Genomic DNA, 16,446 nt, shown 5'->3' with positions numbered 1-16,446 from the left:
TCTTCCATCGTCTGTCACTTGGGACAATCAGGCAGTGTCAGGCACGAAACAAATTTCACACACACTTCTTAAAAAGTACAAAGCATAATTTTATCCTCACTTGCTTGATGAGAATAAAATAAAACCATCCCTCGTTTCAAATCGTTTTGTAACATTGGAAAGTTGCCTAAGCACTTGTATGCACATACACTGCAATGTAAAATAACACTAGGTTACAGTCCAGTGGAAGCTTTCTGCATTTCTCTTTTTCAGCACCACTGATCCGATGCAAATCCTTTTTGGCCAGTATCAACCTAACAACTGCTGCTGGAGGTGGCGAGAACCAGGCAACCGCTATAACATGGACCACAACAGGACACAGCAAATGGGAGACCGGAGAGATACCATGAGCTTACTTTCAGTCACCTTGAAGTCTTAACAACCACTTTGGATGATAACCTGAGTAAATTGCTTGAATTTCCTAGCGTTTTAGAAAAGTACTTTAAGTATAACCTCTGTTATATGACATCCTGCGGTAAACAGTGCTTTTTCACTGTTATTGCCTAACGGTGAGTTGTAGTTAGACAATCTATCTTAGGCAAAGGATTATTAGAGAAATCAAAATCTAAAGTAAAAAAGATGATGTGGTGAGTGGGCTGGGGAAAAAAAATGATGACAAGCCGGTTGATGCCTCTTTGGTGCTTCACATATCTTCCAGACTGACAGAAAGCTTTGATAAGCGATCTTAATGTCAGTTGCACTCAAAACTCTGCCAACATGTAAACTCCCACATCCGTCTGTCTCACACAAGCGCACACTCTTGTAAGTTCAAAGTTAAATTACAAGCTTGAAATACTTGACATTCACATCAGATGAACCCAATTTAGACAAATCTCAGTTCATAAATAATTTCTTTTTAAAATCAGTTGCACAATCTAACCAAGAGGTCCACGCAGATTAATATTTTTCTCTGCTCAAACTTAATTACCTTAGCTTGACAGAACTAAGATGGATCCATGTTGACGTCTGTGCCCACAGATTCACAGATGCAGTCCTTCACATGAAAGCTCAGCACATGAAAGAGTGGTCGTATTGTGAAAGTTGCATTGCATTTGAGCTTTTCTGCACTCTCTTTGTGCTTTTTAATTCATTCTTATCACAAGTTTGTATTTCAGGAGGTATTTTCTAAGTGAATTAATCCAAAATGAATGGCCTTTCTATCTGCTAAGATTTACTAAGATAAGCCAGACCTTTAAGCTTTGAAATTAAAAATGTCAGGATAGCACTTTGTGTACCCCAACAGTTATGTCAGTATCAGCATATTCTGTAGGCTGTTTATCAAACTGCATAATGCAGAAAAAAACTCTTAGAGGCTGATTTCATCATAAAGCTTATCCAGTAGAGTGAGTGAGTGTAATACATCCCTGAAGAATTAATTAGTCCAATCATTTGTCCTTCATACATATGCATCCACTCCACACTGCAATTCCATTAGTGGTCAATAATTTTAAGTTATTTAAAACTGACACAGTGTGGGGTTTTTTTTGCCTTTGTATTCTGTATTGTACAGACTTGACTGAACACATGATTCATAGGAAATATCATGCACCATCATCACTGTTGAGTAGAACAACTGTGATCATTTCACAGTGTCCTGTATGTCACAACTGAGCCATTGCCCCGAGTCTTTAGATGTTTCAGGTTCCCAAAACTGGAATGTTAATGTAACAGAGTGGACTTTAACGTGGACTGGGGAGGGAAAATATGGTGTTGTACATTGCACGAGTTTTTACAGGCCTTCAGAGAGCCCGCCACACAGCTTCAGAACCACCACTCTAAACTTTGGGTCCCCAACAGATCTAAGTGACGATTAGATGGATTTTCTGTATGTTTATGGCTCTCACCCAGTCGCTAGATCTGATTGAAGACGTTGCATTTCATTATAGCCCCAACACTATTGGTTTTGTTTAGGTAAATAAATAAATAAATTGAACTTTGCAAGGGTTTTGTGTGATCAGCCATTTTCAGTATCCATTTGTTCTCAACATGCTTTTTACTGGAAAAAATAATTTTCTTTTGAAATCTGACTACATAGATTTCCCATTCATAAGGAAAGCCTCTATTCAGTGTTGAACTCAGTATAACTTCACCATCATCTTTAGATTCACCAAGGCTCTGTTATAAGACCTTTAAGATCTATTAGCGGCTTTTGTTGGTTTGTCCTTGGTTTTTGTATAATGTGCTACTAATCACATTTATTAGAGTACAACTTTCTTGCTGATGTCAACTAAGCTGTCTTACATTTATACCTTATACTTGCTGTAGTTTCTCTATGTTCATGACTCTGGGAAAAATATTTCTGAAGTAGGCGATGGTTTTTCCAGTTTGATGTGCAGATTAAGATTCAAGCAAAGAAAGGCCTTTGGGCATGTCTTAAAATCATAAATTTGCAATGTTTTCTCTCTGTTCTCTCACATATCTTTTCACAATATTCTTTTGTGTGGACCAAAAACTGCATATTTGCTAGCACAGTATGTGCTATGAACTTTCTTTTATGAACAAATGTAATACATTTGCATGAATATTTACAATAAGACAAAATATGGCATTCGTAGATATTATCTTGCTTCATCTTGGAATTGAGAGAATTACTTGATGAACCAATTGGTAGAGTAATTGATAAGAAAAATGTAATTGTTTGTTGCTCTTTGAGTCATTTTAGTTATATACAGTGTACGGATACAGAGTTTCTTCAAGGCTACACAAAGTTTTAGAAACCATGGAAAAAGGAGTGAAACACCTAAAGTAAGAAATGCATGAGAAAGGAACTTCTTGCACTGCCCAGTGAGGAGTGTAAAGGGCAGTGTGCCTCTAATACAGACTCTGAGCTTAGTGTCAGGGTGACTAATGACCTACAGTGCTCTCAATTATTATTGCTAACACATACACACACACACACACAAACCCCATGTGATTTACTCGAGTGCACGCTTTGGAGAGGTATGACTCAGTTGCAATCACAGGCAGCTACACCAACATTTCCGTCTCCATCTCAATTTCCCAAGAACCGAAGACTCGTGGTCTAAATGAGGACATCAGCACTCTTGAAAATAGGTTTGTCCACATAAAAGCCACCCAAGTGCAGCACAGATTAGCTTTCTGCCCTGCCACAATCAATGTGAAAGTGGGTCTCATTAATTTCTTTGGGCACATCTTTCATCACACCTCAATCTTGCATTATTCAGAGGCTTTTTTCCATTTTTAGCTTTGCCGTTGCTTTTGAGGCATGGTGATTGTAAGGTTAGTCCTCGACTGTAATAAAAATATAATAAAATCAGAGTCATCATGGCCTCTGCAACTATATTGTTATCAACAGGATTTTTTAATATATTAATATAAATTTATCTTTCTGTACACTTTTACTTTTTTTAAACATATATATTAAATAAATATTAATTATTGCCTTTGCCTCTGTACACCACCACAGTGGATTTTAAATCAAACAATCACGACAAGTTCGAAGTGCAGACTTTTATCTGTAATTCATTTTACCAGAAGTATTGCATTAAAACTTAAGACCCTGAGTCCATCTCCCACCGGGAACGAGTCTGACTTATTGCCGGCTATTCGGACCAAGTTCTTGCAGTTGTTGTATAAAGATCGAATGACTCGTAGCAACAGGCCAGACAATCCCATACTATTGAAGCACCTCAGAGAGAACACTCGGAGGGACATGATCGATTGCCTTCTTCAAGTCCACAAGACACATGTAGACTGTTTGGGCAAACTCCCATGCACCCTCAAGTATCGTCAAGAGGGGTAAAGAGTCCGCAACTGGGACAAAAACCTGCATTGTTCCTCCTGTATCTGAGGTTCGACTAACAGACAGACTCTGCTTTCCAGCACCCGGGCCTTGACTTTCCCAGGAAGGCTGAGGAGTGTGATTTTTTTTCTCCCCACTTTTTTGTTTGGCCTAATGATGGCCTCTTCTAGTTGCATCAGCACATCTTTGAACCTCATGTTGTGAATACAAGTTCAATCGTGAAAACTCTAATTAATCTTTCAGGAAAAAAGAAATGATTTTTTTCCATTAACTGTGTATTTTTGGGAATGTCTTGTTGGGTAGCTTTCTCCTCACAAATCAGCCTTACGCTTCTTATATCTTTTCTACACATAATTGCATGCAGCGTGAACTCACAAGAAAAGATCAATTTTGCATAACACTGAGTAATTTAAGACTGAGCGTCACTCAGTTTATGTGAAATTTATCACAGCAAGTGATATAAAAGCAAATCTTAATTACAAATATTTGACGAAGTCAAATTGGCTGGAGCTAGGCTGGCAGCTTTATTTCACTGCTGCCAGACTCTAAGCTCTGGAGCTTAGAGTCCAGCCTCCAGTCTGGACGGCCCGCAGACAGCCTGCCTGCAGAATCAGCCTGCAGCCCCAGGAGAGCCTTCCATCCTGCTGCGTCTGCTCTTCTCCCTCCTCATAAACATCCATCCTGCCTGGTCGACCTGTCAAACCCTGCATCTCCCACCCCTTGCCTCCCTCCGTTATCCCCCCCACCCCCACCCTTCTCTCCCCTCTCTCTTCCTCTGCTCCACTGGGCTTGTGAAGGTGAGCCAGTCCCCGGTGGCACTACTGTACAGATTGCAATGTTTCCTTTTCAAATGGAGGTAGCTCTCTTGTGAAAATCCATGTGAAGAGGGACCGGGCTGTTTATTTTTGTCTTTTACTGCACACTTATCTCTGGGCGTCCTTGTTAATTAGTTTCTATCTCAGTCTTTGGTCAGCTGCTTTTGACATTACAAGGACAGGATGAGGTTGTTCTGTGTGTTGCTTCAAAGTGAGGCTGATGAAAAGCACGCATCCCCTGAGGTTTTAGGCCAGTTTGCTGCCACCCAATCACTTGTCCTTAAAAGCTTCTTTATGAGCAGGACGTGTGGGGGGACAATAAAAGCAGTAGGAGGAATGCTTAAGAATAGCTCTGAAGTGACTCAACCTCTAATGGATGTGCCTAATCATTTTTGATAGTGTCCATCTGTGGTTCTGTAATTGATGTCTTAGGGCAGGTGCTTTCCTGGTACACTTCTGTGTCTGACATCTATAGAGCTGAAGTTTCTTCACCTCACTTCCCGATTAATCTCTGTTCTTTTAAGTTGCTCTGGATTTATTGTGTGTGTGTCTGTCTACGTATCATCTTTTATCATTTTTTCTCAAAAGCTGCAATGTAATAAAGGATTAGGTAGGTCTCTAAAACTATATTGGCTAAAGAAATTGTAACACTTAAGTTATGTAACGAATAAAACACAGATCTCTGGGGCATTGGACTGAAATTCTTTTGTGGCGTTTAGAGGACTTCTGTGCCTAAAGTTCATGTCATGCGTTATGACTGTTGATGAAACATTGTTTTTTTGTGTAATCTTTCCAAAGATGTTCACATTTCTACAACTCAGTGAAGTAACAAATATTTATTTAATCTTAAATATGGAAAAGAGTGAGCCTGTTCTCAGATTTCGATTTGAACACTATCCTGACACATTTACTCGTGTGCACATGAATGCCTTGGTGAGCACAGAGTGTTATTTGGCCATCCTGTTGCTGCAGGTGAACTGATTGCGCTTCCCCTTTGTGTCGGTGCAGGTTTTTGGAGATTATTATCACTTCAGGCATCACGCCGTGGAGAAGAGAGCTTTGTCTGGCCACAAGAGGATGCACATCAGACTGCAAAAAGAACCACAGGTAAGACTGTTGTCAGCACTCGCGCAGATTATTGTAGCACTTCATGTTGGCAACAAAAGGCCAAAAGACAGATTGGATTGCACATAGAGAGTGGGTATATCACGAGAGAAAAGGGATGTCAGAATCAGTGACAGCTTGTCAAAGTCTTTGCAGTCCACACCGGTCCCTTCCATCTGTCCCCTGACCCAATCCAAAGTAGCTGTAAATATGCAAAACCACCCAGCACAACAGCTGGGAGAGTCTGTTATTAGCCGAGCATTTTCAGTAGTTTTTTTTTCTTTTTCTAATAAATATTTTCATTTACATTTTCTAAAATGTAAATGCCATTTTTATATAGTTAAAAATCTCATTTGTGGGCCATCTACTAATCGGAAGGTTGGTGTGTCGATCCCTGGCTGCTCCAGTCTGCATGGCAAAGTATTCTTGGGCAAGATACTGAACCGATGCATCCATTGGCGTGTGAATGTAGTTGAATGCTAAATGGAAAACACTTGAGCATAGAAAAAGGTGCTTAGATGAATGGGTGTGAATAGTGAAAGAGGCATCTTTTTTCTAAAGTGCTTTGAGTGCTCGAGCACGAAAGCGTTATACAAAAGTCAGTCCATTTACCATATATAGATGTGATATTTACCCGATATCAACCACCATTTTAAAATTGGTTCACAATATCAAACTTTCTGTGTACCACATATAAAAAACCAAAAGTGCCAAAATTGGGAGATTTTTTCTTCTCCTTTTCACAGATTATGGAATAAGCAGCATCATATCACCAGACCACTGTGCATTTGTACTGTTCCTGAACAATAAAACAGCATCTACTAACCAATAAAAAACCCCAAATGCGCTTTTGCTTTTTCCCTGTTAATAATATTTACGTTCTGGCTAGAAACAAAGTTCTCGGTTGATGTTAGAAAACACTGATTCACATTATAAACCTTATATCACACAATTTATTATAGCAGAATTTGCATCTGCAGCCCACAGATCAAAGCACATCAGTTACAGAGAAAATAATACTTGCAAAAATGTGAAATGCTTTTCTTTAAGCATAAAATGCTAATTAGATATGACATTTACAGATCATTACAGCACTGCCATCTGAAGGCAAAGAGATATTTACTAATGCTGCAAGCATTTAAGAAAATTCAGATTTGGGTTAAACTATTAAGCAATACACAGGAGATTTTTTTTTAACCTGTCTTGGCAGGAAAAGGAAAAAGGAGAGAAAATAGGAGAAAAGATACAAATAAAGGAACAGAGCATGAGTAGAAAAACACACTGGGTCACCAAATAATGTACCTGTAAGTAAACACATACAAAAAGCAAACATCACTTAGAGGGGAAACGCAAACCTACAGGAGGTTTTTAAGCAAACAAAGCAGATATAGTCTTCTTTAGTTTGTGTGGAGGCAAGAACTGCGTGTTAAAGTGTTGATATGCTACAGTTTATTCTAAAAATGTAGAAAAGAGAAATATGCAAACAGTTGCCAGTATCAACAGTGCACATGCACTTGGGTGAAAAGAGTAATTAGTGGATATAAGTAGATGACTGTCACCTAAAGAGGTGAAACCATATTAGATCATAACACTTCTTTTATTAAACTTCTCCTTTTAAATCTATTTTTATATGTGTGAAATAGGAATTATTTAAATTAACATTTTCAGCTTTTGTATATTAAAATAAACCCCAGATGAAGGCTTGCAGTAAGCTGGTGTGAAGTCTGTAGTATAGTAGTGTGAATTCTGTGGCAAAGCCTGTTTGAATAAAACCCCATCTGTATACATGGGAATTTATAGTAAAACTGTGGCTAAATCTGCCATAAATAATGTCATTCGACTTCTCTGCATTAAAAATATTTCTCAGAATGTTTAGTAGCTTCTAAAAAATCAAATACCTCACATTTCAGGGACCAACAGAAGTACTGCATCTGTACAGATGTCTGCTTTAGAGTTCTCCTATTTTCAGTCTTACTGCTAAAAGAGTTAGCCATTTGTTGCTGCAGTGTTTACACTGGAAACAAGGGAGGCAGCTGAGGTAATTGCTGCTCTTAAAGCATCTTCAGAGCTGCCGGACTGGTGCTAAAAAGTAGGCAGTTACCAAGTGAGAACATCTATAGCAAGTTAGATTTGCCAAGTGGAACCCAAGGACTAATCTGTAGCTTTCCTGAGTCCAAGTCATTCCAGCTGAGGAAAGGACTGATGTGGTCTGACAAGCTCTGAGGCCCCAAGACATCATTAGTGGGATATGGTGACGTGCACTGAGGCCAGTGGTATCAGGGGTTGGGGTAAGTGGATGACAACAAGTCTCTGAGAGCATATGGGTTCCAGGGAATCTGGTTGCTGAGCAGATATCAGTACTGTGGCTCTCAAATTCATAAAACATAGTTTTCAAATCTAAAAAAAAACCCCACACACAATTAAGTAAATTTAGCACAGGCAGTGGCAGAAACAATGGTTTTATTATTGTTACTGAGGAAGATTTAATGATGTGTAATATTGGATTTTGGGTGCAGAAGGGACCGAGCAACATTAAAACCCAAGTGAGAATCTGTCAATAGAAAGTTGATATGTTCCTAATATGTGGCTTGAAAGTATTAAAATAAAACAGTGAGATGGACACTGAGGTGTATTATGTGTTCTGTGGGATTTTTGCCGATACCAAATGAGAGAAAAACCAATCTGCACTTAGAACTGCTGCCTTGACGTCAAGGCCTAAGAACTACAGCCTTGTCTATTATAAAGACATTTTTGACAAAGGAGATTCCATCTCGGGTTCATCTTAGTTGGAAGGTCAGTAGTTCAAGTTAACGCAGCGCTTGAACCTCCAGCTATTAAGGGCAGCAGGTTTCTGGCTCAGGCACAACAACTTGTCCCTAGGTTGCCTAACCACCCACACAACCAGAAGCAGAGCAAACCTCAGGCAAAGCATGACCACTGCCAAAAACATGCCACAGAAGCATAAGTGAGTGGGTTTGTTTTTGTGTTTTTATTTAAGTGCATTTGTGTAATCATATGGTTCTGTAAGAGCATCAGATCTCTGGAAAAAATAAAGAACAATAAAGATTTTGCTTTACCTGTTTTTAAAATAAATAAATAAATAAATAAAAGACTTAAAACATTCTGAAAACACAATGGTTGGATTTGGATTAGTCACTGCTGAGCTTTGAGCTCGTTACAGTGTTTCCTCTCTGTAATCCAGCAGCTGTATCTCACATTACCTCCATTGTCTCTTTTCCTCAGCTCTGTGGAGCTAACGTGCTTATCACCATGCCTTTTGAATAATCACGCAGTGGCATGATGACACTGGCAGCTGCATAAGCTTACACCATAATGCGTGCGAGAGTTGTTTGTCATCTCCTCTCCACACCCCGTATCATCTTTATGAGGGAAAGAATTGATTTGTTTGGGGTGGCTACTGTTGGGTTTCAGTAGTGTAAGGAAGCATGCACAGTGTCTTGGCTGGATTTTAAACTACATCTGTCTCTCGTACAGTTTTACTTGAAAGTTTCACTCTGGCTGTAAAAGTATGCTGGATTTTTAGTTGCTATATGAGGCCATATTGGATGAGGCTGACAAAATTCTGCATTTATTATTGTCAACAAATCCCATTAGGAGACCAAAACCAATAATACATTAGTCTGCCTCTCAGTAGTGAACTCATGACTTACCAAGCTTGGCATTCAGCCCCAAGCCCACTGGTTGCTACTGACGTAAATGTTTAAGTATGAGTCACAAGAGGAACAAGAGGGTGGGAAAAAAAATGCATTTGTCGGGGCCATGACTGATTATTTTCGAGACAGCGCGATTCCTCCTCCTTATATTGTTTCATTTTAATCTTTTTCAAAGCCTTGAAAAAATAAAGTGATCCAATAATTCACAAGAAGAAAATCAAACGAGATGAAGAATATCTGTTTTCTGTTCATCATGTCGTGAATATTCCTCGATATTATCTTCCAAACCCTTGAAGAAGTCATCATTGATTTACAGCACCAGCGCAATATGTGTGTAATCACCTCAAAATAAACCAGGGTGCCCATGCTCGTCGTAATGTCTGGCTCACTGATCTTTTTATTGTTGAGACAACACTAAAGCTGCAGAAGGGAATATGCTTTCAGTGTCTGAAGCCTTGGATATACAGACAGTGCTTGTTAATGCAGGGTTTTTCGTGACTCAGAGTGGCCTTTCGAGGCTGACTATTCACATAAGTACATTGGTTTATGCAGGGCATAGACCATAAAGGCAGTGCGTATGTGCCATCTTATCTTATTATGAATGTTATTTCAGATTCTTATTTTCTAATCCTTGTAATAAAGAAAAATTAATAAAGCCCCATTTTCAAAAAGGAAAGAAATTCTGTTAAATCTTTAAATAAAAAATTTTGATTTCTTCTTGGATCTGGATAAAATCTCTTTAGAGCAGAAAATAGTAAAAGAGCTGGTTGAGAAAACGTTGTAATAATTATAACAAAATCTTCCAATGACAATGATAAATTTAAACTTGATTCATTTATATGTTTATAGAGCCAATTCACAACAGTCATCTCTGTGTACTTTACATTGTAGGGTCAAGACCTTATAGTACTCTACCCGTGAGAAAAGGTATTAGTTGTAGTAATTTATGATAACTGCATCATAGGCTGCCTTCATGTGTGCAGGCTGCATTACCAGAGGCATGTTGGAAATGTAAAAATGGGCAGCTGTAATGCAGTGTAATATAGTGCATTAAGGAATAAAGGAAAAAAGATGCCTTATCCACCGTTACCACTCAGAAATTGGCCAGTGGTGTACCATTCCCGCTCCAGTGACATATGCCGTTTCTTCCGGATGGTTTGTTCATTGTATTCCATCATCACAGTCCAATTCCCAGCAGCAGGTGCTGATCTTCATACTTGTAGACTACCTTTACATGGTAATCAGACTCTCACATCAGCGTGCAAACCTGAGATCAGCTTTGCAGGCTTACAAGTGCTGCTGTAAATAGATAAATGTATATTTAATATCTGTCTTTATTGAAAAGCTAAGGTAAACAAGTGTACTTTCAATAAAAATTTTTCTTTAAAAGACGTGTTGTCTGTTTTTCTCTTGTTGCTTTTGACACCTTTCATTGTGAAATAATTCCATATCAAGAAATAATATTGGAGCTTGTGCAGCATGGCTAGTCTGTAAAATCAATTACGGAGCATCAAAGGCTATTGGCTAAATAGTTTGTGAAATATATGGATCTCAATGATGCATGAGATACCCGAAATTTGTTACAGTTTTTTCCTTTTTTCTTTTTTTTTTTGCATGCTTTGTCTCCAAGCAACCCCTCCTGCAGTCTGATTGACAGGATAGTTTCGCACAATAACAAATCTTTAGTTATTTCAGTCCTGAGCTCAATATGACATTTTCAATTTAGCTTCAAATTAAAAGGCCCCCTGTGAGATTTCCTGCTAAACAAACTAGGAATGTTTACATTCACTGCTAAACTTTCCAAAGCATACTGCAGACAGAATAATAACCTCCTTATTAACCGTGTCGTCGATATGTTTTTCATGAATATAATCATGGTGTTTTCAGCTATAAGTCCCAGCCTTAGTAGTTAGTGGCATCAATTTAGTGGTGATTGTTATTTGATTAGATTTATTCATTACAAATAGCAATGGAAAAAGTCCCTAAACGTATCTTTTTCTTTCCTTCTTTCTCTTTAAAGTGAGCCACAGAGCTATAGATCAAAGGACTGTGTGTCTTTCGACTACTCTCTCTCTTTCAGCTTTGCCAACAACTCCAGCATGACTTCTTCTTAGTCATCAGACAGGAAAACCCTCAGGACACTCTGCGAGAGATGGAACAAATGTTTATTGCTCAAGCAGATTACAGTGTTAGCCCTTGTGGAGACCTTCTCCTTGTTTCTTGATTATTTCTTTGTGCAGGTGGTTGTATTTGTCTAGTCTTTGTCCTTGCCCAACACTTGAAGTATATTTTCTAATTTCCGAAGATCACTTAATCTCCAGAAATAAACTGATTCCACCTTTTTTTTGTAGTCATTAAGAGGAGGTCGTCTTGCTGAAATGTTGCTTAATTTGCAAAAGATGAGATTGCATTAATTATGTTTGACGTCAGCTTCAGCGTTTGGTCATCTAACTCAATTTACTATATAAATGAAATGCTGTTTATCCTGTAGTCCATGGCTGTATGCAGATTATCATGTGTGGTAATTTTGCTCTGTTAATAATGTGGCGGGCAGTGGGCAGCAGTGCGGTGAGGTCAGACATGTGCAGTTATAAATGTAATGAAATGAGATAAATGTTAATTAGTCTAGGGTCATTTCAATGAGGTTAATGGCTGCATTCTCTAAGGCAAAGTTTTCAGCTGGGTTTCAGCTTACACCCTCAGCAGCTGTACTCAACACATTTTCTTTCAGACCTCGTGCTTTACAGAAGCATATAATCATGAAATCGAGCAAGTAGAGAAGCCTCACCATTAGAAACAACACCAACAGCGGCAAAGCGATTGCAAAATGCTAAAAAAAATTCCACTCAAAAGACCTAAAATACTTAAATAGCAAGTTGTACTTTGACAGTATGCATTGTAAAGGAAATTCAAAAGTTTAGTCACGCTTCACTTGAGTGTTCTCCATGCAAATAGAGCGAGTTTGGGCTTTTTCACCTTCAACAAAAAAATCAGCAAAGGATGCATTTATCATTGACAACAATAATAATGCAGAACAGCATTTGCTCTAAGTGCTGTAGAAAATAAACCTCTGCTGTAAGCTCGCTCAATCGACTGTCTGCAGATTCCCTCTGCTATAGTATTATTGCAGCCCAAGTCAGTATTTGAATTGAATTTTCAGTATTTTTCTCCTTATTTTAAGAAAGTTAACTTTTGTGTAGTTACACAAGTATAGCAAAAAAACAAAAAGCAATGCCCCAGTGCCCCATTTGCAAAAGGTACTGTGTGGACAGCGGTCTCCTCCTTATTTGTGTGTTTTCTGTATAGATGACAAGTTGACAGGTGACCATGAGATAAAGCTGCTCTGCAGAAAAATAAAAATAAACAAAACCCCTTATAATTATAGGGTTATGTTTGTTGGAGGTGGGTGGGCTGTTTGGGTTTTGTTTTTGGGGGTTTTTTAATTAAATGGATAGACTCAAAAAATAATCAAAAATGAGAAACATATCTTCTAAAGCTTAACAGATAGTGAAATTGAATTTTTATGGAGGATCCAAAGTAATGGAATACACCACAGTAGTCAATTTTACCTTGTTTTTAATAGTTGTTTTTAATAGTTGTCAATCATAATAGAAGTTAAAATTTGATTATTTGCACACCTCTACAACAAGGCATTCCTTATTAAGCATATGAATGCTGTCCTTTTATTATTTTTTGTCACGGCTTGAATATAAATTGCTGACCTAAATAGACCTGGGTCTATTTAAACTAGGTCTCTTTTAGCATTCTTACTACTGTCTCATGTACTCATAGAGTGTTCAGAATATATGGGTATTAGCATGAAAACCCAAATGTTGAATGGCATTAACTGATTTGCTGTGTGACCTGTTAACATTGTGTGTTGCATTGTTTTTTGCAACTTCTGAAGCAAAACCACTATATGAAATTTACTATGTGTGATATTAGCAAGGCTTGTTACCCTTACTTACTGAGCCTGAGCATTTCCCAGCAGCCCTCCCAACTTCAAAGGCCCCTGCTCAGGCACACTATACAGTAGCCACCTTCCCTGTGCATCTGAGCAATGAACTAAATTAGATTTTCTTCACATCTCTGCTTCTCTTTCTAGTTATTACTTTTTGAACACAGCTGGGACCGTGTTTTTCTACATCCCCAGTCTGTGGGACACAGCAACAATTTCTCAAATTAGAACATTAATAATGACACAATATCGTGAGGATACCTGAGTAAACTGTGCTTTTTCTTTTTGCCTGTGGGTTTGCTTGTTTGCTTTGTGTGGGCATGCTGTTTGTGTGTGTGCGTGTGCGCGCATGTGTGTGCCTTGACACTCCAGGTCCTGTGGACAGAGCAGCAAGTGGTGAAAAAGAGGAAGAAGAGGGATGTGTATGAAGACCTAACGGACCCTGATTTCCCCAAGCAGTGGTACCTGGTGTGTAGACTTCCTTTAGCTTCCTACCATCTATCTCATTAGTCTGACATTATTACTAAAATGTTAAAATTGGGAAATGGTATAATTAAAATGCTTATGAAATACCATACATAATGAGATTTTCAGTAGCATGGTTCTAGTTTTCTAGATATCTCTATGGCTTCACCAACAAATAAAGTGGGTGTACAGTCAGCTGACTATATAGTGGCTGCTTCTCATATGCATTTGAAATCCCACTTTACATTTTCAAGCCCTCTCTGTATTCAATAATTTCAGTAGCAGCCTGCAGGAATGCCTGTTTCAAGCTATATTCTTTGTTGAAGTGGAAGATCTATATTTAAATACAGCCGGTCCGGTAATCATAAGATGTGTTGCTCCGTTATGGGCTATTCTTTACCTGTCCTATTTTAACCTCCTGCAACTTTTTTTTCTCAGTCAAATATATAATGTAGTGCCTTCCACGATGTTGAGTTGAATGTGCAATTACATGTCAGGATAGATCACCTGTGAAGCATCGATAGCATATAATGTTGCCTCCGTGTCTGTTTCATTATTTGCAGTTTTTCTCAGAGATGCCTCAATTCACCTTAATCCCCCCCCCTTTTTTTAACATACATAAAACCTCTGTCAGTGCAGCGGATTAATGACAACATTGACTATCTCAGACATAAATCACCAATGAATAGAAGTTGTGAAACTACCTCTGCCATTCAGCATTAGACTTCTAATCGTCTGAGGCCTTAAACCTTTTTTTTTCCTATTTCAACTACATCGCAAAGCTCTGGCTTAAATACACAAATGAACAAAGCTGGTTTAGCTGAACGCACAAACCACCAGTGCCGGAGTTCTGTTTTGGTCGCATAATAAATTTATGGAATTTAGAATTCTTTTATAAAAGGTTTATTTAGCACAGTCACTTTAGGGCAAACACTTTTTTTTTACTTAAGTGATGTATTGAGTTGTGTCTGCCTGAATTTAATAATGTGTATTTAATGTATTCATAAGTTTCAGCTACGTGCACTTCAATGTGAAGTCAAAGGGAAACGGGAAAAAGAAAAGGAGGCAGAGGAGATTATCTTAATGTCTTTCTATTCCCCATCTGTGTTTATTTGTAACCATCTCTGTCAGCTCTCGCACTCACCTCTCCTTATTCTTCTAGCTGTACAGATTTTCACTTATTCCTCCAAATCACGCTTTACCACTGCCTTTTGTCTGCCTCCCTCCCTCTCCTCTTGAGTGCTGCCGACTGCTATTTCTTCAGTACGAGAGGCAAATGCTCTCTCCCCAAGATGCCTGACCTGCAACAGGTTGTCTTTCTTTTTCGCTGACAGCAAAACAACAGTAAGATGTTCACACTGGGCAACTCATCCTGAGGAGGCAGACATACTGGGGTGATGCATTAAAATGGGAGTTTAAAATGTTCATGAAGCACCTCTGATCTCCCCTCGTATCTTCTTGGTGTCAGGTGTATCAAGCGATGCTGTTTTTAATAACATGCAGCAGAGAAGGTCTTCGCAGAAGATGTAGGACCTTCTTTCACTGACAGACCTTTTCTGTCATTTTGTCTCAGAAAAGTCAGTTATGGCAGATTGACAGCTGAACAAAAGCCTTTGTCTCTTCCAGTCCAACCCAACACATCAAGATCTGAATACAAAAGCAGCCTGGGCTCAGGGCTACACAGGAAGAGGTGTAGTGGTCACTATCCTGGATGATGGCATTGAGAAGGACCATCCCGACCTCATACGCAATTACGTAAGTCATACATTTCAAATGGCAGAAGTGGAGCCGGACATGTTCTTGTCCCAAACTTCTCAACACACGTTGCATTTTGAAACCAGTTAACAAAATGTCTATTTTAACTGCTGATGAGAAGAGAAAAGGGCAACTTTTTGATATGTATTTTAATTTTCATGCTATTCAGTAAGAATAACAGCCACCCACTAAAATTTCGTACTTCCTTTGTTTTATCAGCTGTATCAAAATCATCCAAAACCAGTGTGCACACAAAATGTCCGACCGATGGCTTTTCAGGGTTTTTTTTAAACGTTTAGTCACAGAGGACAAATTACACTACACAACTACGGACAACACAATTAAGCAAGCCCTTTAAAAGAAATGTAAAATCACTTGATTGGTGCCATAACCTTTTCTTATTTCTCTTTTAGGACCCTGAGGCCAGCTATGACGTAAATGATGGAGATACTGACCCTCAACCAAGATATACACAACGAAATGAGAACAGGTAATGTGCTAGCAAACTTGAAATATACATTTTTATTTAGTGATTAAATAATTTGGAATAGACTGTCCACCTCTTGTTTTATTAGTTATATTTTGCTCCCTGAAAGCTGTAGTTATCAGGGACTGGTGAGAAAGAAAGTGGATTCCGCTTTGGGTCCAGTGCTTTTTGCTCAGGCATTTGCATTTAGAAACCAATTATTTAAGTGTGAAAGCACGGGTGCAGTCATTCTGTAATCTCTTGAAAGATTGTTCCCCTTTTTTCTTGCTTCAGCACACAACTCAAGTCGCTGTAGCATCAATCCAGCCCATAACGCCCCACCACCAAAATAGCACTTATTTGTTTCTAATACAGCTCTTGTTTACTTGCCCCCCATTGACTCATGC

General features: G+C 38.7%; 1 protein-coding gene across 4 annotated transcripts in view; it reads left to right on the top strand.

Annotated features, from left to right (window-relative positions):
• The window catches only part of furinb (furin (paired basic amino acid cleaving enzyme) b), a 92,232-nt gene that overhangs the window by 36,738 nt on the left and 39,048 nt on the right, over positions 1 to 16,446 (top strand). For 3 of the 4 annotated variants that reach the window (XM_063479950.1, XM_063479953.1, XM_063479952.1), the window contains exons 3-6: positions 5,626 to 5,724; positions 13,726 to 13,821; positions 15,445 to 15,573; positions 15,987 to 16,063. In XM_063479950.1, coding sequence (XP_063336020.1) covers positions 5,626 to 5,724; positions 13,726 to 13,821; positions 15,445 to 15,573; positions 15,987 to 16,063 — 401 coding nt within the window. Of the gene's footprint in view, positions 1 to 252; positions 443 to 5,625; positions 5,725 to 13,725; positions 13,822 to 15,444; positions 15,574 to 15,986; positions 16,064 to 16,446 lie in introns of all 4 variants that reach the window. The other variant, XM_063479954.1, reaches the window with a different exon arrangement.

The sequence above is a fragment of the Pelmatolapia mariae genome, linkage group LG7 (assembly GCF_036321145.2).
Source record: "Pelmatolapia mariae isolate MD_Pm_ZW linkage group LG7, Pm_UMD_F_2, whole genome shotgun sequence".
Taxonomy (NCBI): domain Eukaryota; kingdom Metazoa; phylum Chordata; class Actinopteri; order Cichliformes; family Cichlidae; genus Pelmatolapia; species Pelmatolapia mariae.
The sequence above is the reverse complement of the archived record's forward strand: the minus strand, read 5'-3'. Positions and strand labels throughout refer to the sequence as shown.